Below are 22,746 nucleotides of genomic sequence, written 5' to 3' on the forward strand. Positions count from 1 at the left end.
TTAGAAAGAAAATCATCTATCTTTACGTAAAAGCGTAAAGTGTGGCATTTTACTCTCAAATTCGTATTTCGTCAGATTCAAGAAAAGTCGGCTTCTAGTACGTGTTGTATGTGTATGTATGTATGTATGTATGCATGCATGTGCGTAAGGTGTATGTGTATGTGTTGCGCCGTTCGGGAACGAACGGCAGCTGTCAATTTTCAAATTTATGCTCACAAAGGAATATTATTGCGGCGATCGTACTCGATATATTATGCAACGTACTTCGCAAATTAACACACACTAATCGTAGAAAGTTTATGAGACTCGAATGATTCCAAAATCATATTGCATGTATCCGTGAAATGTTCTTAGTTTACAAACGCTCGTTAAGACGAGCACGTTAAGCAAATGTCAATGATCCTCGCGTAGCGCGTCGCGCGAAACTATCGAATTTTGTGTTCGCATATGCTCGGCGCACATTGAAGCTGACATTAGTTTTTAAAATTCACTGTCTGTTAATCATATACGTTAAACGCGTGTCTATTAATATCTTTTTCTTCCTGTTCCTGCAAGCGACTCAGAGCAACTGAGAGCTTCGAAAAAAAAAAAAACGTAGAAGAAACGAATGGAATTTCCTCCCGTTTCTTTTTTATCCGCGAATGTCATTTCCTTAACATGCCATCTAAAGCACTTTCGTCGTTCTGTCTTTTTTTTCTCTCACAGGATCTCACTCGTTTAACTACTCTCAGGCTCGTTAACTGTCATTTTACTGAAATTATATAAAGTTTCTCATTGTCCTAATGCATTTTACGCAATAACAAATCTACAAAAATATAACATTTTATCTTATCATCATATCTCATTATATTATCTCAATAAATGGTTTCCCTCTCTTTTACTCACTTTAACCATACCTTCGCACAAATGTCCTTCCGAGACACGTGATCTTTGCCTCACCTTTCCGTTTCTTATTTTAATAATCTGTGTCCTGCTGTCGTGCTGTCTTGTTATTTCGCTGTTATATATCATTTCTATTGATAAAAGAACCCTCTCTCTCTTTCTTTCTTTTTTTCTCTCTCTCTCTCTCTCTCTCTCTCTCTCTCAAACCCCGATGATCTTTGGTAGAAAGTCATTTAGACTATTCTACACATAAATAGTATATTTCTAACATAATCCTTTCCTATCCCGATGCGTGATAAGCACACACGCATCTGAATTCTGTATGTACACCATATATCAATCGCACTGGGTCATTTTTAAAGTAACTATTCATATGTACAATTAAACAAGAGATATATCTCGAAATATGCTACACTTGGCGTGCGCAAAAAATTCGCATTTTGTAAACAGTTGATTCTATCTGCAAATCTCATATTCAACAATTAACTGGTGTCTACGAGAACGTAATTCCAAACGTGTTACCATTACTTTCTTTTTTTTTTCTTTTTTTTTTTTTTTTTGTCAAAACGAAACGTCAAAATGTCAACGAACAAGTCCATGTACGCGAGGCTCTCGCGATGGAAATTAAACTAACGCATGTTTCAACCAAATGTCTCTCTTGTAAACGGTGTCTCGAACGAACGAATTGCAACAATGTAAAAACGTCTACCACAATGTAGCATATTTGCCAAACAATATGAAGCATTTCGTGAGGATCAACAAACGCCCGTAAAGTAACCGGGCGCCCTCACGAAATAAGCCTCAAGTCTGCAAGGTGTGCTCAGTCCAGCGGCGCGCGGCGCTTCTCCCGCACGCGCGAGTCGCACGCGCGAGCCCATAAGTTATTATTATAAAAATGCACCACACAGCGCGCAGTGTTATGACAAAAATAGCTTAATTGTGTGGTGAATCTTTAGCCGGTTCACCGACTAGCGCGCGGTCTCGCGCGCAAAAATGCGCGCGGCGTGCCGTGGGCTTTAAAATAGAAACGCTATCGTACCTAAATCTCAAACTCCGTTGCCAAGAATCATTCACACAATTTCTCAACGCAACTGCAAATAAATATATGACCTAGATTGCGCGTACGCGTGTACACACGGCGGAAATAACGCGTGTGTACACGCGTTCATAACGACATAACACGCCACGTTTATGTACATCATTATCGTGGCCTTACTCTCTTTCTCTCTTTCCCTTTCTGTCTCTCTCTTGCTCTCTTCCTCTCATTCTCGCTTTCTCTCTCTCTCTCTCTCTCTTTCTCTCTCTGTCGATCGGACATAAACACCCGCGCTGTGTATAATATTCACAAATTCTCCCATGTACTCGTAAACGCGGCACATTCGCACACATGTACTCAGGCACAACTTACGTATAATATACTATCTGGGAATTCTAATCTAAATCATATGTATATCATATAAATATATATTTTACCTATATGAAAAGCATCAGTCTCCATGTGCTAACGACTATCTGAGTGCCCCATCCGGACTCATGATTCTTATCTACAAAAGTCGGTTAAGCGTTATCGTGTAATATACGGCGTGTAATACGTATGTGTCTGTATGTATGTATCAGGCTACTTTCTTCGTCGATCAGACCGGACCACTGAGATACGTCGTAGCGAGCATTTCATATAATACCGGAAAATATATATTTTCGTGTAAAAAAAATAATCACACTTCTTAAGAATTAAATACTTATAGCAGCTGACGACTTGTTCTGAGTAGTAAAATTAGCACACGCATACACTAATCAGTCGAGTTCCATTCCATGGTAATGCAAGCGAAATTAGTTCGCTTCTTCTTTTTTTTTCTTTTTTTTTTTATAGCACAAGCACGATTTTTTTTCTTTTGTCTTTCTATCTTATATAGAGTGGTACGTTTGGCAGTGAGGACATCATATATCGCGTATGTCAAGAAAGGGTAAAATCTTTACATCGCGCCGCGGACTACCGTGGCGACGTAAGTAAAGATTACTTGTCTCCTATCATCAGTTCAACATTTTGGCCCCATTAGAGCTTTAGAACTATTGTGCACGTAACATTTCGAAGCAGACAGCTTTCAAATAAGCCATCGACAACTCGAAGATAAGATTTTTCCGTCAAAAATACATTCATAATATATTATATTAATATATTATATTAGTACATTTATATATTAATAATGTATAAATATTAACTAATAATATATTAATATTTTGCAACATAGTAATTTTTTTTATAAAATTCTAATTTTGTGAAAAAAAGAAGAAAATTCAAGTCACACATCATACATTTTTAAAGCACAACATTGCACTGATCCAGTGATGCGATGTTTCCTACCGGGCTTTCGGCTTCCGAGCCCCACACAAGCGGGAAGCGCGTACGCGTGCTGCACAGAATGCTTTGCGCGACAAATGTACGCGCTTCTCGTTTGTGTGGGGCTCGGAAGCCAAGAGCTCGGTAAGAAACATCGCATCACTGGTCCTGATAACGGTTATATATATATATCTCATATTAAATTATATTACGTTGATTAGACAAAAAGTAAATTCAAATAGAATAATGCCTTGTTATAAGGCACATAACACATATAGGTAATCTACCGATTTTCCTGACATTCGATTATCTGATCAGATATAAATTTCGAAGACAGATATTCAAATGTTACCGGTGCACAATTGCTCAGAACATATATAAGTAGATTGTTAGCAGTCTTCAGTCACGATCCGGGAGTGGTTATAGACATTTTCCGAAAAGTTCTCTCTCTGATACTGATACCTAATTTTCCGTAGCAACTGGAGTGACGAGCGGCGCATCGCCTTGCCCCTTTTCCATAGCTTTACCATTCTCCACCGCGTCATCGAACTGACCCGGCACAGACAATGCGTCTTTCGCCTTGTGCACTTCATTCGGTAACGCACGTGCGCTATCACTTTGAGTTTCGCTGAAATAGAGAGGAATGTTATAAATCATTGCATTAAATAATAATTAAGAATAAAATTCAAGAAGATTTAGAGATATGTCATTAAATACAGAACGATGAGTTTTTCAAAAAATAAATAAAGCTGCAAAAAAACTTGTTTACATCACATAAATGCAAAGAATATGTTGAGTTATAAGATAAGATTGAAATAATAATAATAGTTAATAATTTAAATAGATAAAATAGGATATAGTAGATGAACGAAGCTGGCAATACTCACTTATAATCGGTGATTCCATCGACAGTGATTCCACGACCCTTGTTATCTTTCTTCTCGATTTCCTTGGTCTTCTTGATCGTAGTCTTCTTTTTGGCAGTCACCTGAACAAAAGATAAAAGTAAAATCTTTTTCTTCGCAGAGAAATCGAACAAAGTGAAGAAAGTGTAAGTGTAGCGCTATTAATGCACAGAAGTAGACAAGCAGAAGAGTGTTAGTGCAGAATATGAGCACCTTAGTGACAAAAGCAGTTGCCTGGCAAGCAAAAGATTTTATTCCCGATCTATGCGCCTCGTCTCATACGCCTGTAATTTTCAAAAGCGGCGTTCGTCTTGCAGAGTTACGTTTGAGTTTGCGCACGCGTATGTTGAGCTGATTATGTAGTAAATGATTCCGCTGTGTGTATTTATGAATCACATTCGATAGCGGATTTAATTTCCCGGTGTAATCGTTCGCGTCCAACGTTTCTGTTAATAAGATGTTTTCACCTTCATTTGAGTCTTCTTTCCGCGTCCAGCAATTGGAGCACGACTGGTTCCGCGTGTTTGAAACGTCGGCCGGCTTATTGGATTGAAACCGCGAGGAAGACCATATTTTAGCCCACCGATAGAAGTTACCTACAAAAAAATTTATGTTATAATATTTCGACATACGCAAAGTCTGTTGTTTAATCAAATATGCAAGTTGTGGAACATTGATTTATTTTTTTTATAATGAAAAATTAATTTTTAGCTTTACGATTGTATTACAGACCTTATTTGTAATTACGTTAATTTGTAAAGAATTATATATACGTAAAAAAGATTATAAATATATTTTTAAATAAAAGAAATGGTAAACCCGAACTGTTTACGTATTTAATCTTTCTTTTATTTAGATGATTTTTTTATTTGTAGACGATATTCTTTATTTCTTTATTAAAATTTTCCAAAAAACAAAGCAATATGCTTTTTATATAATTAGCTTTAAAACTGTGTTGAAAATAGAGATACAAAGTGTTCCTTACCCTTTATTATTAATTTTAATAATTTAATTATATTTTTCATATCGATAAGTTTACGAATATTATATTTGACAATTGACAAACACATTTATGTAGTACAACTTATTAATTATTCCACTAATTATAGAGATGGGTAAAAAAAGGAGTCCTTAATATGTATTATAAAATAGATATCTCAAGAAATATTGATTTAAATAAATTCTTTCTTTTTTCTTGGTTTAATTATTAAGTACATGCTTCATTCGGATAAACTATTTCGAGTTGAACTTAAAATAAAGAACACGAGTTAAAATACACTGATTTTATATATTTTATACATATATATATATATATATATATATATATATATATATATATATATAATTATATAATATATATATTTATATATATATATATATAAACCTTTATTTTAACAATATCTATACTACATACAAAAGACATGCAAATATGATGAATGATAATACAAAATCGCAAAGCTATAAAAAGGATATCATGTAAATATTAATACGTCTGAGAACAGTTTCTCTTCCGTAAGAATTCTAATGACATAACAAAGTAACGCGCATATAAAATTCCGTAATGAAGATAAAACTTCAATATTCTCAACTTAATATATATATATATATAAATAAATTGGATACAGAATTCCAAATTTATTTTCTATGATCAAACATTTATATGTAAAAGCTATATAAGCATGTATAAAAACTATGCAAACTGTATAAGCCACTAATTCTACATTAGATTAATTTACGTGATGTCCCTCCTAAAGGCACGCATTTTCCAACCACACCATAGCGACGTTAAATAGTGAAAGCGCACTACTCAATATCCCGTACGTTCCCCTAAAATCTGTTCAGAATATCGTCGTCATCGTGTGCTCCATATACACACAACGATACCGAACCGTAATTATGAAAATCGCATATCCTATAGTACCTTATTGTATCATACCTGCGGTGGGATTCGTCCGCGAGGGGGGTGTCCCTGCAGGGGTTGCGGCAAACGACCAGGCTGTCCGTAATTTGGCCCCCACTGGCCCACCACGACTCCCGCGATTTCCAACTGACCGCCGCGCGATGGAATGGGACGTCGCATCAAACCGCGTTGTGGTATTGCACCGCTACCACGACCGCGTATCAATCCGTCATTAATGGCGCAGCCAGCGGGTAGGATATTCGAGGGAACGGACACACGAATACCTGTAACGGTGAGAAACAGAATTATTATGCAAGTCGTAAAGAGAAAATGAGTGATACAGATAAATAAAATAAAGATAATAATTATTTCGTTCTAGAAATTATCTTTTTGATATGTAAGATTTGTTTTCTCATTATATGAAATTCGCTGTAATGTGAGAAATATATTTTTCTTACACAATGTTTATTGATTTTCTGTATAGAATTTTGTTTTATTTAATTTTTTCTCCTAATGTCTAAACAGTTAATATGCGTATTCTTTTTATTCAAATATTACGATCAAAATTATCGAGAAACATTGTGTGTAATAAACGCTTAAGTAAATTGTGATATACATTATTAAAAGGCTTGTTTATGAGCTTGATATTTTATTGTAGCCTTGAGATTCGTAAGAATCGAGGCTATATCAATTCTCACGAAGCAATTGTTTTATTTTACTTCCAAAAGCATCTTATTATTGAAGATCGTAAGATGCTAAGGAAATTGGAAGAGAAAACAAAGAGAAAAAAGAAGAGAGAAGCATCAAGTGACATAAAAAATCAAATTTGTGCTTTTTACTTAATGTACAAGTGTTATACTCTTTAACGTGCAAACATGTTGTACCAATTGAGCTACACGAGTTTTTACCACATTGATGCTTTTCTCTTAAATACAACGTAATTTAATGTCATTGAACGAAAAATATCAGTTAAACAATCATCCAATCGCTATCCCACGTACCTGGCGTAACAGGTAAAGGCGGACGTGCAAATACAACGTTAATTCCCTCGAGTATCGCCTTTCTCATCCTTTCAACCTTCACCACACGATCAATGTGGCCACTGCAGAGTTCCAATAAGTTCTTGGCCATAGTGGCGCGTGCCAACGTATGATGGAACAATTTGCCGTCAAAGTAAAGCCAAGGGCAGCACATCAACCACGGAATCGGCGCGCCGCACGCATCGTTCGCTAACAATGCGGTCTCGACGCCAGCCATAAACAAGGTAGCTAATTGCACACCGCGTGACGTCACCAATGGAAGCTGTACGCAAATGAGAAATTAATTGTGGGCCTGCTCGCAGACGACCAATAGCCATAAAGAGTGTACAATGTTCAATTTTACCTGCAGATCCTGCAAATACTGAGCGTTCATAAGCTCCGGTGAGAAGGCTTGTGCAATGAAAGCGTCTAACTCCTGACGGCGTAAGATTTTTATTTTATCGGAGAAAGACATAATGTATCTGCGAAAAAAAGAGATAATCAAAAAGAAGTTTATTGATTAGATTTAATCGCAATTAGTTTCGGAATTAAATTAGAAAACAATCTAAATAACAGTTTGAAACAATATTCACCTCAAAACACAAGCCATGACCAGCAGATGTTGAGGCACGTAAGAGGTATTTAACATGAGAGGTGTGTCCGATCTCATGCAGGTCAGGAATCCCCTCAGTCTGCGCCGCTTGTCATCTATTACTGTGCTGAAGAGTAGGAGATTTTGTCAGTTCACAGACATCGCGGATTCGTTCGTGGTAAATGTATTGCTTTCCAAAATTAATTTGCAATATTACGCAACTTACATGATTTAACTGGTTAGATAAACCGCTTACCCAAACCATAAACGTTGAATTGTAGGCACGCCCCATCCGATCTGCTCCGCTTTAACTTGTTCCGGCGTCTGATACGGATTGGACTTGGACCATACCCATTCCTTTATTATCACGTCTGGGACTTCGACCTTCTCACTATCTGTTGAGCAAATTCGCAAAATTAAGATCGACGTTGCAAAGGATGATGAATCTTTGCAATTTGTAAAATTAATGCGTAACACTTACCGCCCTTCTCTTTACTCTTTGTGGCTAGATACATTCGGTGATGAAGATTGAACAGGATCGCATACACCATTTGTCGGATCGGTCTGTAAATCACGTGAATAGAAGGAAATTCACGATGATTTTCGTCCTCCAAGAGGATCGGCAACTTGATTTCACCAGCGATAAGAATTTGATAGATGTACGGTGACATTAATCCCTTTTGATGACGTTCTGAGGCAGTACGCATGACTTCCGGCGATGTGCTGGGAATATTGGTCGTTTTCTCCGGTTGTCTTGTCGAGTCGGCCGTCGCATGGGATGGTGATGTCGCTGAAGAGCTACTGCTCGAACTTGAAGAACTTATCAAGAGATTGTGTGTCCCGTTAATAGCGTGTCCGTCATCTGTTTTAAAAATTTCAGCCGTTTAATTAACACAAAAAAACAATTATGTAATAAGTTATATAACAATAAATTATTCTCCATTCATTAAATCAAACTTAATTTCTTAAATTACGTTTATGAGGCAGTTTTAATGAGTACTATCTGCCTTCTAGATTTTGTAAATTACTTTTCAATATTTTATATAATGCAAATCGTCACGTAAAGTCGATTCATTTAACTGATTATTTACTTTGTTGTTCTTCTTCGATACGTATAGTATCTGCGTCTCCGTGACCCTGAATTCCGGGTGGATCAATGACGATTTGCGGCGCCGCCTTTGCATTAGCCGTCGCCTGTTTGTACGCATTCAAGCTTTCGCGTTCGCTTTCCAAAGTCTCGGAAGCAAATCTCGATGTCTCCAAACTTGAATCGCCGTCCGAGGCTGGTGATGCGTCGGATAAATTCGATTGAGGCTGTGCGCTCGTTTTGGAATCTAGTTTATGAACTAAAGAAAATTTTAGTACAAATATATATTTACTTTTCAATATTATATCAAAATATGAAGACTAATAAATACGTGCAACTACCATTAACTTCTATTTTCTGTTTTAAAAATATTACTATCAACTTTGAATGTTACTTTAAAAATATTAAAACGTTTTTTTCTGAATATTACAGTCTCACCTTTCGTTGGTTTCACAGGCTTGTAGTGTAAAAATCCTTCCTTTGTTCCGTTTAAGTAATATTGAATGGATTGCCTCAACTTGGAACACCTAGGATCGGAGATGGAGCCGAAAACCTTTTGTGACACTACATCCAATTCCGTAGATGGAAGTTCCTTTACAAAATTTGCAATTGTCTTTATCATTTGTTCCACGTTTGTCTTACTTAGCACGTTGGTGCTAATATTAAGCTTCTTATAGAAATCAGCCAAGTCATTTTCGGTCAATATATAATTTCCAAGTAAGGCTGCTAATATACAGAGTCTGTCAGATGGTATGTTGAGAGCTTTGGTGAGTTCAGAAAGCATATATTCCTTGGTATCAAGAGAACCCTGTAATAAGGATATAAGATTTCACTTACACAACGTAAATTACTTTCGTGAAATACAAATGTTAACTTTTTCAAAAATACGTACCTTATATGTAAGCTTCAGTTGCTCCGATGAAAAATACCGCGGAGGATCAAATGCAGCATATTCTGCATCATCAGCTATCAGTCCATTATAATTATTCTCGCGACAGTATGCAATTACTTCCTGATGATGGTCATCCATGCTACATAACTGTTGAAACATCAATATTGTTAATTTATCCAATGCTTAAAAGCTTTGAGAAATGTAACATATATTTTTGTATATTTTTTGATACTTCAATTATATCACTGTAAAAATATATTGAGACAGCCGTTTAACTTACTACTGTGACATTCAAATGCCTGAGAGCCATACGTAAACTGGTCCTTAAACATACTGGAGGAGTCCACCAGATTTTCGGCGGTGGTGTGCCTTTCGTTGCTATGTGTTTTAAGACCTTAATGTAAAAATGATTTCCTTTCGTAAGTTTTATTCTTGCCCAATCGACCCCAGAGCTTGACAGTGCGAAGAACTTACATTATTAACCTTAGCGCGCATTTGCAACTGCTGTTCTATCCAGTCTGCACGTCGTAGAGGTTCAAAACATCCATTAAAGAATACGGCTAACTCCAATCCTGACATTTCTGTCGCTTGGATGAATACCGCCAAAAACTGAATCATACGGTTCCATTGTCCACCGCAGGCCCAGTCTGCAATAAAAGCATCAAATGGATTTTTGTTTAAGATTAAGCTAGCACGTTTTAAAATTATATAATAACATTTAGTTGGCTGTGTTCGTTTTTTATGAACAAGACCCAACCTATTTACATTTGCAAAATATTATTTTGTTAGTTACCTGAGAAATATCCACCGTATAATCGATCTAAGCAACATTCTCCATCAAGAACTAGTCTTAATTTGCCAGAATTGTGTAGCTGTTGTCCTTTAATTACACGAGTGCGTTGTCGTTGAGGACCCAGACGTGCGATTTTCAGCAAGTCCACAGCCACTGATCCCCCTTGGCAAGTGTTTAAGAAAAGGTGCAAGTAATCAATGCCCATGTTTTCAGTACTTCCAAGTTGCTCTCCAGTCAAGTTGATTTGCTTGAGTTTTTGTTTAATATATATATAATAATGTTGCTATCTTTTTTTTTTTTTGAGTTGCTTATCCTTGTGTTTTAAGACCAATGATGTGTTTAATCTTTTACGTCTGTTTTACTTTCCTGAAGTGTTTTAACATGTGAAGAAACCTAATTTCAATTTCAAAAGTTTCAATCTGCAAAGGAGAAACGCTATCATGTACCTTCAGATGTAACATTGTACGCACAATCAAACATATGACTTATATATACATTCTTAATTATATATACGTTTACATTATGTTTCATATTATGCACATATGAAAAGAATTAAGCGACTAATCATTCGAAACCACCCGCAAGAGTTGCTACTTCGCAGACGCCCCTTCCCCCTCAGCGGCCTAACCAGGTATTTCCGCAGAGGTGGACGGGCGCAGCTGTACCGCGGACTGACGTCGCGACGTTTGCAAGAAACGCCCGTCAACGAGGAGCGTTCGCGTCAGAATATCATTAAGGAGCATGCATACGCGCGAGCGACGCCATTTACTTTGTTTATGCACACGTTGGGCTGTCGCGGGTGCTGCACGGATGTTCCCACGTTAGTGCCGGCTAGCTTACGAAGCCGGTCACCGGAGATAATCGGTGGGTTTCAAAAAAGGGATTGTCGCTCGAACGAGAACGAGCGAAGGATCGCGGTGAAACGTGCCGGGGATAAACGTAGGTATCAGGATGGTCGTGTCGGTCGTCGGAGAATCGGTCGTGTTAGACGTCGCGCGGCGATGGCACTCGGGGACATTCATGAGCGGGACATGCAAATTCGTGTGGATTCGCGACCACGCAATCGCCTAACAGCGATCCGTGTTCGCCGCCGCGCGAGCGTTACGTACTTACGTTAAATTAGCGATAATCATCGTGGTCCTAAAGAAACACAAAACACATGGACTTTTCGGAGTTGGAATGAGTTGACGTCGGAATCGAAAACGGAAATGACCACCCTTATGGTGGCGGCGCGAGCGACGACCGCCTGGTGCGCCACGCGCTCCGCGGCGATCGTTGGCCGTCGCCCTATTGGCCCGCTGATGGATGAAAAAAAAAAGACAAAGGGTGCCGCATTTCCAAATGCGCGGTAACTACCAATCAAAAATTGATACAAATACTGATAAGCAATATGGCTGCTAGAGATAAGCTGATACTATACGCGATGTTACATCTATATCTTGCTACATCATAGATCGACTCCCGGCCGGCCGGCTACACGGCGACCGGAACGGTGCGCAGAATTGTTAGAGATGATTTCGCGACGCATGCGCATTAAAAGCGGTACAATTAAAATACCCATTCAACACTAATAGCGTTTTCGAATAAACGGGGTTTGAACGATCTAGGGTTGATCAATCACTATTTTACTATAAATGCAAGTCTTTCATTGGTGGAGAGGTTGCAATGACGTCATTAACCAATCTTGGGTCGTTCAAATCCTGTATAATCGAAAACGCTATAATAAAGTCCCGCATGGCCTGTAAATTGCAGCTTCTAATTATAATTATATTAAAAGGGGAATTGCTTGCTTTTCTAAAGGATAGTATTTTCTAATCTTTTTTGTTACATATACAAATTTATGCTACTATACAAATGCGCGCTAATTCATTATATTGATAGAAGTTTAATAGAAGTAAAATTTTTCAGAAACTTCGAATACATTAATTCATTGTAGTAATACGTTTTGTATATGCAAATTGATATGCATTTTACAAATTGTACAAAATAGGGTAATCACATTATGATATCTGAATCTGGTGTTTTGGTAGTTCTTAAGAAAAAAAAAATTATCGTAAGCGGATTGAAGCGGATATATTTTTTACAAAATTTTATAAAATTCTTTTAACAATCTTTCAGGTCGTTTCCCTACCATTTCTCTCGCCGTGTAAGTATTTTATTAGTGAAATATAGAACGATTAAGTGAGAGTAATTCACCATCACCAAAACTAATAGTATAACTTAAACGATCACAAGATCACGCAGTGTAATTTAATTTTTATGCGAGATTAATACTGTCCGAATTAATCAGAAATTACTTGGTCGCAGCCTACTAGTGTTTTTGTTGCGCTATTTATTAAGTTTGGACGATTTTAATGTGAAAGTAGCTTTTATTATTGCTTAAATATTATAAATAATTTTTTATAACTTATTATTCCATGTATTCTAATAGATGCCAAAGTATCATCTATGAATATTATGGCACAGAACACAACAATGTGTACCATTAAAATCTGACATATACACTTAAATATTTTTATATATTCCAGTGCTTGCGTGCTGTATGACGTGATTTATGTATCCATCTATATACAGAATATTACTTAATGAAAGATAATAAATTACTTTCGATTATAAACATTTCTCTTTGATCTACTTTTTATACCCTATTTCATATTGTTTGTAAAACAATTGCTTCTAAATTGCAGGGTTTTCCATTAATTCTGCGATAGGATTAAAGCGAAATCTGTTGTTTTAATTTGAAGTCAAATTAAAAACTAAAGGCACTTGTGCTACAATACATATTTTCCAACTGCACATCCCTGAGTTACATCCCTTACGACATTACAGTATCACTTGTATATCGCTGATATAATTACATAAAATAAATAATATACAATTATTCAGTACATACAATATAACGCATTAATTTATTTTTTATAATAGCTGTATAGTAAGAATTATTTGAACATCACATCGAAGTCGAACCTACATCGAGGCCACTTAAGACAAGACAACGTTCTTGTAAACGTTTCATATGTGCTGTTAGACATGCATTTTCTATATACAAGTCCTTCACCAATATATCAGCACTGGCCAATTTATCAGCCTGTTGGAGAAGATCATTATAATAGAAACAAATAAATGTAAATAAAAAAAATATATTATTCAGTTATGTAACAAGTAATTTTAGATTTTCTCATAGAGAGAGAGAGAGAGAGAGAGATAGCAGCATTAAATGCAGCTTAAAAAATCATATTACAGACAAAACTTGATTCTAACTTCGACAAACAAATATTTAATCTACGTGTTAATCAAACTGCCTTTTGCCTGATAAAAAAAGTAGAGATTTATTTGAAAAATCTAAAATTACTTATTATACAATCCAATAGATAAATACTCTTGCACGCATTTTCCTCCCATTTTTTAATTAAACAAAAAATGTAAGTAAATGTAAGTAAAAATTAAATAAAAAAGTAAAATTGGATCAAAATGTCAAATTAACAATGTATAAACACGTACCTGATCAACAGTCGTTTGAATTTGTATTTGGAGTTTTTCTTGGGTATTACGAAGAAGGCACTGCAATTCAAATACTTCTGTTTGATGCTGCATCATTACACCTGTAAAGAAAAGGAAATGATTGAAAGAAATGAATAACACATTTTACCCGAAAAAATCTCTGAAATGGCACTTACGTTGCAATAATTTTTCAATGTAATGCCGCTTCTGTTTAATATAACGCTGTAAATGCCGCTTCTTGCGTTCTTGTTCGTAAAGTTTTATTTTTAACTCTTGCAAAACGCTCATATGGACGCAACTTACATGCTGCTGTGCATTATTCTGCGTGCACGGATAACTAGTTTCTTTCACATCGTGCATCAATTTGAATTCCCCGTCGCACCTGTCTTCCTCTTTCACCGTTAACATGGTCTTAGCGCCAATGTGTGGATTATTTTGATATATTTGTGCTTTTTGATCTTTGTTCATTCCTCTTATTCCTTTTACGGGACATTCGACGTGAGTTTTATACAGATTGTGACCATCGATTTGAACTTCTTGCTTCAATGGCCTGCTATGATCGCTGGATAATGGAAAGTCTGCTAAGGTACGATACGTTTGATTGTTTGTGCATAGATCTATATTCGCGAACAGATCGTTTATTGATGGAATGCTAGATGTGCTAGAGGATTTACAACGCGATGAATCCGACAACATCGGTAAGGAAAGTTCGTCTGGGACTTGCACGTAAGAATCGTTTGTAACCGGCTGTTCTGTCAGTTTTAACTTCTCGCGCAAATCCCCAATTTCTAGATTCTTCTGCGAAATATCGTTTTCAGTTTTTATTTTCCACTTCTCAAACTCATCCTCAAGATCTACGTACTGTAATATTAAAGATACGAAGATATATTGCCAGTAATAAAATAACGTCAGTATCTAATTTTGAAGCTATACTTAAAGTATATTTAAAACAATTTTAATTCTAGATTTATAAATAGATGTAGAATTTGTTTCTTTTTTTACCTGTTGTTCCAAGTTGAACTTTTCCTCTATCGGCGACAATCGTCCGTTATTCTTTGATTTATCCGAAGGACTAATTAATTCTTCGTACTCCGCTATTTTGTTGATCAGTTCAGCAAGTTTGTCGTCGCTTAGCTTCTGTTCTTGTTCGAAGAGCTGTCTCTCTTCTTCCAGCTTGGCGGCCCAATAATCCTCACATTCTTCGTATTCTGCTTTCAACAAATCCAAGCTTCGTTCGAGTTCCTGGCAACGCTCGATCAACTGCTTCTTTTCCGCTTCTATCAATTCGGCGGTTATCGCAATCTTTGGAATGTTTTCGATTTCGGTAATGCTTGAGGAACTGTTCTTTTCCTTATTAGTTTTGCACTGCTCCACAGAATGTTGCTCTTCTTTTCGCGGTGGATAATCTCGAAGACTCGTCGTTTTACTTTGCACCGCATTCTTCACATCTTGACTGCCAGTAAAATCGTTCAAGTCTTCCGTGCTACTCAATATCGCTGCACGCTTCGCGGAGGACAACTTCGGTACTTTCGAGACGACCAAATCCCGTAAAGACTCGTTAGCCCGTTCCTCGCATTCCATTTCAAGTTCGGACGCTATGCTCTTTCCTGCATCACGCGCGGAATAGCGTGGCGCGGAATTCGATTGCATGCCAGTGATCAATCTCGATATGCCGTCCCTCAAATGACATTTTTCCGCGACGCACTTTGCACTTGCCAATACATTTTCCAAGTCTTTTATGATCGTATCTCTAAATCTTTTGTACTCCGTTGCATTTGACACGTCGGTCTGCTCCTCGGTTATCGATGATCCAAAACCAAACGACGCTCTCGCTTGATCGATTTGCCGATCCGCATTGTACTCTTGCGTTATCCGGCTCTTATCTTGGTTCTCGTCCAGCTGCAAATCGTACGCCAAAGATGACGGCGCATCGTAGCTCGTATCTTTGCTCTGGCTTCTTGAATTTTCCAATTCCGCGTTCAGCTCGTCGTTGTAATCTCGTAAGAGAGTCACTTCCGACTGCAGATGCTTGATACGATCGATGAAGAAATCAACTTGCTCCTGCTGCCTCGCTTCCATGCTTTGTATCTCATCCTGCTCCGCGTCTAATATTTTTATCTGATTCAACAAATCGTTGTTGGATTGCCGCAGTTTATCGATTTGATTGAGAAAAGTTTTATTTTCCGCTTCGAGCATCTGATTCTCCTGCAACATATTTATAACTTTATTCTTCATATCGTGATTTTCTTTCTGCAGTGTCTGCAATTGATCGTCTCTCGATTTGAGGGCCGCGGCGTCCATTTCCCGTTCAGCGTTAAGCTGATCCAACAAATCCTTCGTGATTTCGGCGTAACGTTGTTCGCTCTGCTTCTGCACACTCTCCTTCGTTTTTTCCAACTGAACTTGATATTCCTCAATTTCTTGTGCTAATAAATTCGCCCGTTCATTAGCTTCCAATATATCGACACGCATCTTCTCCTTTTCAGTTTTCATGTTCTCGATTGCAACATTTAGATTGCGTTGCTCCTCCTGATACGCATTAACTATTTCTTGCAGTAAGTCAATATGAGATTGAATAGTATCACTTTCTGGTGATTCATTCAAATTCTTAAGATCATCGCATATAATGTTTGTTACTTCCGCGAGACTGGTGTTTAAAGCATTGAGATCTTCGCTGGACGACAGCACAGTTACATTGGAGACACCTGCAACTTCCCGCTTATCTAAAGTTTCGTTAGCCTGTATCGAATCAATTCCACGAGATTTATATGCATTAAAATCTAACGTATTTACATCGCGTTGTACAATACTGTTGTGAGACGAGTTATTCTCTTGCGAGGCCTTCATGCACGATTTTTGAAATATAATTACAAACTCATCGAAGCTTATCAATCCATCGCAATTCTGATCTAACCACTCAAAGATAGATTCAGCTATTTGCTTCGGAAGCTCGGGAATTCCTAAACAGCTTGATATAAGCTGCATCGTTGCAGCATCCGCGTTTCCTTTTAAACAAACCTTCGTTTTTTCCCACAAACGCATTAATCTACTCTCATCCATTGGTACACCACTTTGTATCGCTTGAAGGTGAATCTTGGAAATGCTATTGACCGATAAAACCTCACTTTTCTCAATATCAATACCACGTGTACTTGAATTATAGCATGGCTGTACAATATGTTGCTTATCCATTATTAATCCTTGGAACTTCTTTAACAGAAGTAATAAACCATCCCGAAATTCCTGGAAGGATATAGTTCGTTTATCTGGACGACGTTTGCTGATGCATGACTTCAATTCTTCGATTAATCCATCCAGATGTAATTTATTGCAAATGGAGATTAAATCACTCTCGTCGAGTTCATCCTCTCCTTTTGTCAAACAGCTCTCGAATACATCAAAAAGCTGTTGTTCATAAAGATCGCCATGTTCAGCCATATTTTCTACTCATGATCCTCTAATTAGCTCAAAGTAGCTTTAATTTCCATGATACACCTGTAAGCAATAATAGTGGCACTTTATATTACAAATTATTAAATCTTGCATTAAAATTCTAGATTTATTAATTGTATATATAATTAAATAAAATTTTATATAATCATATTAATATAATTTGAAATTATTTTGTTACATTAGTTATTAGCTAAGTTAATTTTAAATAATTTTTTATCATAGTCAAAAACACCTGTAACTACAAACACTTGTAACATAACTACTCGTTAAACATTTAAAAATTTATTTCACTGAAATTTTCACTCTTTGTTCTGACACAGACACAATCAATAAGAAAGACATCGCTTGACATAACGTATTTGGTACATGGAATACATGTAACATATTGGAGAGAATGTTAATATTTCTGAAAAACATGTTGGTGAGTTGTTTATACTTAGAAAGTTCTGATGATGAACAATATGGTAATGTGAAATGTGTCTATTTATTGATAAAACTTATGATTAAAACAACAGAACAATATATATAACAATATATTAAGTAAAGTAGATCAAACTTTCATCTTGTCAAAGAAGTTTTCTCTTTTAGATTTGACCTAACGCAGTCCTTGTATTCTAGTTATTATTTTAATATTTGTACTTGCATATATATAAATATTGCACCAAATGGTGCAAATTTAAGATTGTTTTTTTTTTGCAAAAAGACAATTTAATTAATTTCACTTTCTAATATTAAATATATATGTTAGTTTGTTGTTATATCAAATGTAATCTTAAATTCTATCCAAATATGTACGTTTGCAAGTATAAATATTGATATTTTCAAATAAAATCATTTTATCTAGTTTTATCAAAAAATATAAAGATAACGCAAACGTTTAAGTGATAGCATATATCGAGACTATTTTCATATAATTGAAAATGGGCAACATCTTTTAACTCCATTACTTCATTATATTAAACGAAACACAGGTGGAATATGCGTACATGAAGTATCAGTATGAAAGTATAACAATAGAACGTAAAGGTCAATCAATTGTTGTCGCAGATCGTTATAACCTACCAATTCTAACTACACATCTAGCTGCACACATATAAAGATTATTTTTTTACAGCACAAAGTATCACAAATCATTAAACGATTTTAAATTATTTATACTTTTGGACAATTCTACGTAAATAACGTAATTTATTTAATAGCAGAAAAACGTCACTACGAAGGTTAGCAAACCACAGCAATCATATTTTCTTGACTTTCGACACGAACTTCTCGACAATATAGAGATTTTCCCCTTTTGAAAAGATACGGGCCAGTTTTAGCGACACCAATTTCCAGACCCAGATGTAAGCAAACTAAAATCAATCACGTGACGTACAGTGGAAAGTAGCGCTAAATTTAAATCTCCGTGAATGCGTCATTAATGAAGGAATCTCATTAATTATTAATAGTACAGAAATTACATATAGATTATAGACGAAGGATAATTCTAATTAATTTAAAATTATATTAAATATATTATTATATCGTTATATATTCAAGGTATTCAATATATTAAATTTATCCACATGTATTAAAAGTACAAAATATATATATATATGTATTATGACGTATACATATTCATAAAATATGTTATAAAAAGTTACATAAATAAAACAAATATAACTGTGAAAGCACATACATACATACAAATATATATATATTATATATATAATAAACTTATATAAAATATGTATCATAATTTTAGATGAATATATCTGAAAATATATTGATTATTAAGATACAATCAATTAAGGAAAACCTTTATTATCGACAAGTTTCATGAATAAATCAAATGCCAAAAACATTTTCTTCTTGATCACATTATTTATAGCGTGTTCTTCCGTTAATTCTATGAATATATGAGATAAGTATTCATACATGAGATGAGAATCAATTTTCTTGTAATAATTTCACATTAATCTTCCAATTTCACTCTGTCCACTGGTAGATTTAAGATCGAGAGATCTCTGCTGTTATATCGAATTTTCTTGATAAGAAAGTTGTTTCTGTAGATAATTTTTATATGCATCACAATTTTCATACAGTCTTATATATAGTCAGCAAGAGTAATATATGATTTATCTGCAAATAAACACGATAATGTTGAATATACAATCAATAATTATATGCAGTTTTAACGTGTACAGTTATTAACTATATTATCGTGCTATAGTCATTAAAACTAATTATACAGCAAAAAATTTTGGTTTTTTCTTAAGCTTTCGAAAAAAATGACTAATAACTACATAATAATAAATTGATATTAATAAAAAACTTACTACTTCTCACAGTTTATACAATCTATTTGATACATCGTTGGCATTTTCTTTGCTATTTGCGATTCGCGAGCCAAATTGGAAAGCTCTTTTAGGAAAATTTGCTGTACTTTGAAAACCAATCTTGCAGGCTAACAAACGTAACAGCAGCTTGTCTCCTAATCCAGTCGGCATTTTCTCAGTTGGATAGCACCTGTCAATAATTTTATGTAATTCTCTAATCTTTACTTGCAATCAACAATCGTGTACCATTATATTTACCTGTCCCATGGTTTTATACGTTGCACGTATTCCACTAGATTTTCGTCCAGATACGGTAAACGGGACTGTTTGCCATGATCAGAAACGACTCGGTCGTCCCGGCCTAAATTTCTCTCCGAAATTCTAGCCAATTCGACATTTAATTCTTGCACCAGCGCGTCCCATCCTTTATGCCGCAATACAGTTCTGTGTCGCATGTAACCGCCAAATAATTCATCCGCGCCTATGCCCAGGAACAATATTCTGCACGGCGACTCGTACGTTTCGTTAACTGGATAGAGAACGCCCCTCGCGCGACTTGCAAACCACATGGCGCATCCTAGACTCTCATCCAGAATTGTACACAACGGATGCAGTAAATCACAAATTCGTGAGGCACGATACAACTGCAGTTCCACTTGCGTGATATTACACTGAAATAAGCATAGCAATCAGAAAAATTTTTGCCTTCCTTCTTTTTTAAGAAAATATCAAATATATCGGAGTAATGTTTCGAATATTAGACACCGTACTTCTACGAGATTCCACTTCCTGCTGGGACAAATTCGTAACAACTCCGAATACGTTTGTCGCCCGGTTTTCCTGTCTGGCACATCATATTTCTGGATTACATTCTCCTTCTCGCCATTCGTATGACTTACTTTCTGGTTACTTACGGGTTTTTCAAATGCAACATTAATGAGATCTATACTTTCATTTTCCGGAACATATTTGTCAGCAATCGCTGCTAAGATTGCCGAGTCTAAGCCACCAGAGAATAATATACCAATCTTGGAATGAGTGCAAGTGATACTTCCATTATTTAACACGATCTTTATACAGTCCTTGCAATAATTTGGTTTTTTCTGCACTCTGATTTTTACCGATTGATGCAAGAGTTCTGTCAAGCACGTAACTCTTTCATTTATTTCTTGATTTTCCAACAAGTAATGTAATGTCTTGTTAAAGTCTTTATTATACGGTATGTTTTCTAGATATGCCAATTCTCTCGGATCAGGATGTAAATGCAAATTGATCAATGAATGACTGTCCAATATAGTTTCTTTAATATTTATATCTACATTTAAATTTGTTTCTAATGCTTCAATAACATCTGTAAACCTTAAATCAGGTTCTTTCCACGGATAACATGCTAAATTTATCTGTGAATTATTTAAATTCATTACAAAGATACCTATAGCTGGTACCTCTATAATTCCTTTCATTTTTTTATTCGCAATTGAAGTTAACATCAACGAATTAGCTTCGTTGTCAACTTTTAAAAGCAAGCTATGACGTCCAATGATATCTCGTCCAAAGTACAGCATATTACTTGACTTCTGATAATATACTAAGCTGTAAGGGCCTTCAATCTTCCGAAGTACTGGTATAATATTTGTAGTTGATTGTAATTCATCCAATATTATATTTGTGTCGCAGACATCATCTTTTGCCTAAATAAACAATAATAAAACAAACTTATCCTATTAAATTTACTATATTTTTATTCTTTTTCTTTTATAAGAATATACTACTGGATTGCATATTATTAAAGCATATTATATTTTAATGTTTACTCAAAACATTAATCAGAAAATTCTAAAATTTACAAAACCATACATACCAAACAACCTGAGAAAAGATCTCCATTCCAAAGTAATAAGTTACCACTATTATCTAAACTTGGCTGTGGTGTCATCTCTAGACCTTGCATCCATAATACAGCAGCAGCAAAGTATCCATGCCAATCATGACTTAATGATACATGTGTTTCTTTTAAATAATCAGGTCCTCGAGCTGTTACTAGCTCTTTGCATAAATTCCACTAAAACAAATAGATAAACATATTAAGAAAGAAAAAGTACTTACATAGTCTTAAGAAATAATTTTTATTAAAATTTTTCAAAATAGTCATGGAGAATTATTTCAATTTTTCTCTTGCAAAAATTCACTTTTTAGCCTTAATCCTAATAGGAAGAAATATAGTGACAACTTATAACTTTAAAGATTTTTGGAATAAATCTCAAATTTTATACTTTACTTAATGTAATTAATCGAGGTTTCATACCTGTTTAGAGGATTCGGATTCATTCCTAGATTGATGTATAGAACAAAATATTCCACACATTGTGACGTCACGATTAAAGCTATTATTCTGGCTTCACTGTCTCAAAATATAAGATAAATATATGAATTAACTAAAAAAGTTAATTTAAGACAGACTTTTTATTAAATGTTCGAAAGTACTTGTTGCCGGCGTCAATAGGTTATGTAACACATTTCACTTGCACGAATATTACAGACAATTCGCATTGTTGCGCAAAAATATTTTATATTTAAAATTGTGATACACTTAAAAATTAATTCCAACTAAAATTTCATTAATAAGTTGCAGTAAATCGTTTGTAATATAATACAATAAAATCTAATAGCAAATTCGTAAGTCCACAGAACTCACACATCCACAGCACTCCATGCGTCGATTTGCTAGATAAAATCACTGCATAAAATACGCAAAAGCAGTGATACGATATTTTTCAAAGTTACATTTGATATAGTTGTTAGGAAAACATTATTTTTAATTAAAAACAATTTTTTTTACCGATTTTTTAATTAATCCAAGTGCTTGACTATCACTGATTGGTTTCACCATTTCGTATCAAACCAATCAAACATTAAACAACTAGACTTTTACTTTTGAAGAACGCACCCTTCATGGAAATTTGCATAATCACGTAATGCGCTTTAAACAATCGACCAATTATATGTCTAATGGAAAGCTATATTAATTATGTGATTGGTCGATAATTTAAATTTTTGTTCCATACT

General features: G+C 35.4%; 3 protein-coding genes across 9 annotated transcripts; all 3 read right to left on the reverse strand.

Annotated features, from left to right (window-relative positions):
- Positions 1–1,410: 1,410 nt before the first annotated feature.
- Positions 1,411–11,710, reverse strand: LOC105669838 (constitutive coactivator of PPAR-gamma-like protein 1 homolog). Of its 5 annotated transcripts, none has more exons than XM_012362986.2 (16): positions 11,522–11,708; positions 10,409–10,827; positions 10,090–10,262; positions 9,896–10,009; positions 9,616–9,762; positions 9,162–9,531; positions 8,728–8,970; positions 8,118–8,498; positions 7,893–8,031; positions 7,638–7,763; positions 7,409–7,526; positions 7,027–7,327; positions 6,062–6,309; positions 4,593–4,721; positions 4,108–4,208; positions 1,411–3,848 (listed from the first exon to the last, which is right to left on the reverse strand). In XM_012362986.2, the coding sequence occupies exons 2-16, from the start codon at positions 10,611–10,613 to the stop codon at positions 3,683–3,685; spliced, it is 2,961 nt and encodes a 986-aa protein (XP_012218409.1). In that variant the 5' UTR covers positions 10,614–10,827; positions 11,522–11,708; the 3' UTR covers positions 1,411–3,682. The 5 variants fall into 5 exon arrangements, with proteins under 5 accessions (XP_012218409.1, XP_012218407.1, XP_012218408.1 ...); XM_012362984.2 differs by having other exon boundaries at positions 8,728–8,982; positions 11,522–11,707; XM_012362985.2 differs by lacking the exon at positions 11,522–11,708 and adding an exon at positions 11,178–11,465 and having other exon boundaries at positions 8,728–8,982.
- A 752-nt stretch (positions 11,711–12,462) lies between these two features.
- On the reverse strand, positions 12,463–18,665 carry Nin (blastoderm-specific gene 25D). 2 transcript variants are annotated; one of them, XM_012363067.2, is made up of 5 exons: positions 18,521–18,665; positions 14,912–17,404; positions 14,086–14,770; positions 13,910–14,010; positions 12,463–13,496 (listed from the first exon to the last, which is right to left on the reverse strand). In XM_012363067.2, exons 2-5 carry the CDS (start codon positions 17,345–17,347, stop codon positions 13,359–13,361), a joined length of 3,360 nt encoding a protein of 1,119 aa, XP_012218490.1. In that variant the 5' UTR covers positions 17,348–17,404; positions 18,521–18,665; the 3' UTR covers positions 12,463–13,358. The 2 variants fall into 2 exon arrangements, with proteins under 2 accessions (XP_012218490.1, XP_012218489.1); XM_012363066.2 differs by having other exon boundaries at positions 18,425–18,658.
- A 480-nt stretch (positions 18,666–19,145) lies between these two features.
- Positions 19,146–22,614, reverse strand: LOC105669824 (asparagine synthetase domain-containing protein 1). Of its 2 annotated transcripts, XM_012362963.2 has the most exons (7): positions 22,376–22,614; positions 21,986–22,287; positions 21,542–21,742; positions 20,451–21,371; positions 19,939–20,351; positions 19,681–19,870; positions 19,146–19,483 (listed from the first exon to the last, which is right to left on the reverse strand). In XM_012362963.2, exons 2-6 carry the CDS (start codon positions 22,043–22,045, stop codon positions 19,687–19,689), a joined length of 1,779 nt encoding a protein of 592 aa, XP_012218386.1. In that variant the 5' UTR covers positions 22,046–22,287; positions 22,376–22,614; the 3' UTR covers positions 19,146–19,483; positions 19,681–19,686. The 2 variants fall into 2 exon arrangements, with proteins under 2 accessions (XP_012218386.1, XP_012218385.1); XM_012362962.2 differs by having other exon boundaries at positions 21,986–22,614.
- Between the last annotated feature and the right edge of the window lie 132 nt (positions 22,615–22,746).

Source organism: Linepithema humile, chromosome 1, assembly GCF_040581485.1.
Source record: "Linepithema humile isolate Giens D197 chromosome 1, Lhum_UNIL_v1.0, whole genome shotgun sequence".
Taxonomy (NCBI): domain Eukaryota; kingdom Metazoa; phylum Arthropoda; class Insecta; order Hymenoptera; family Formicidae; genus Linepithema; species Linepithema humile.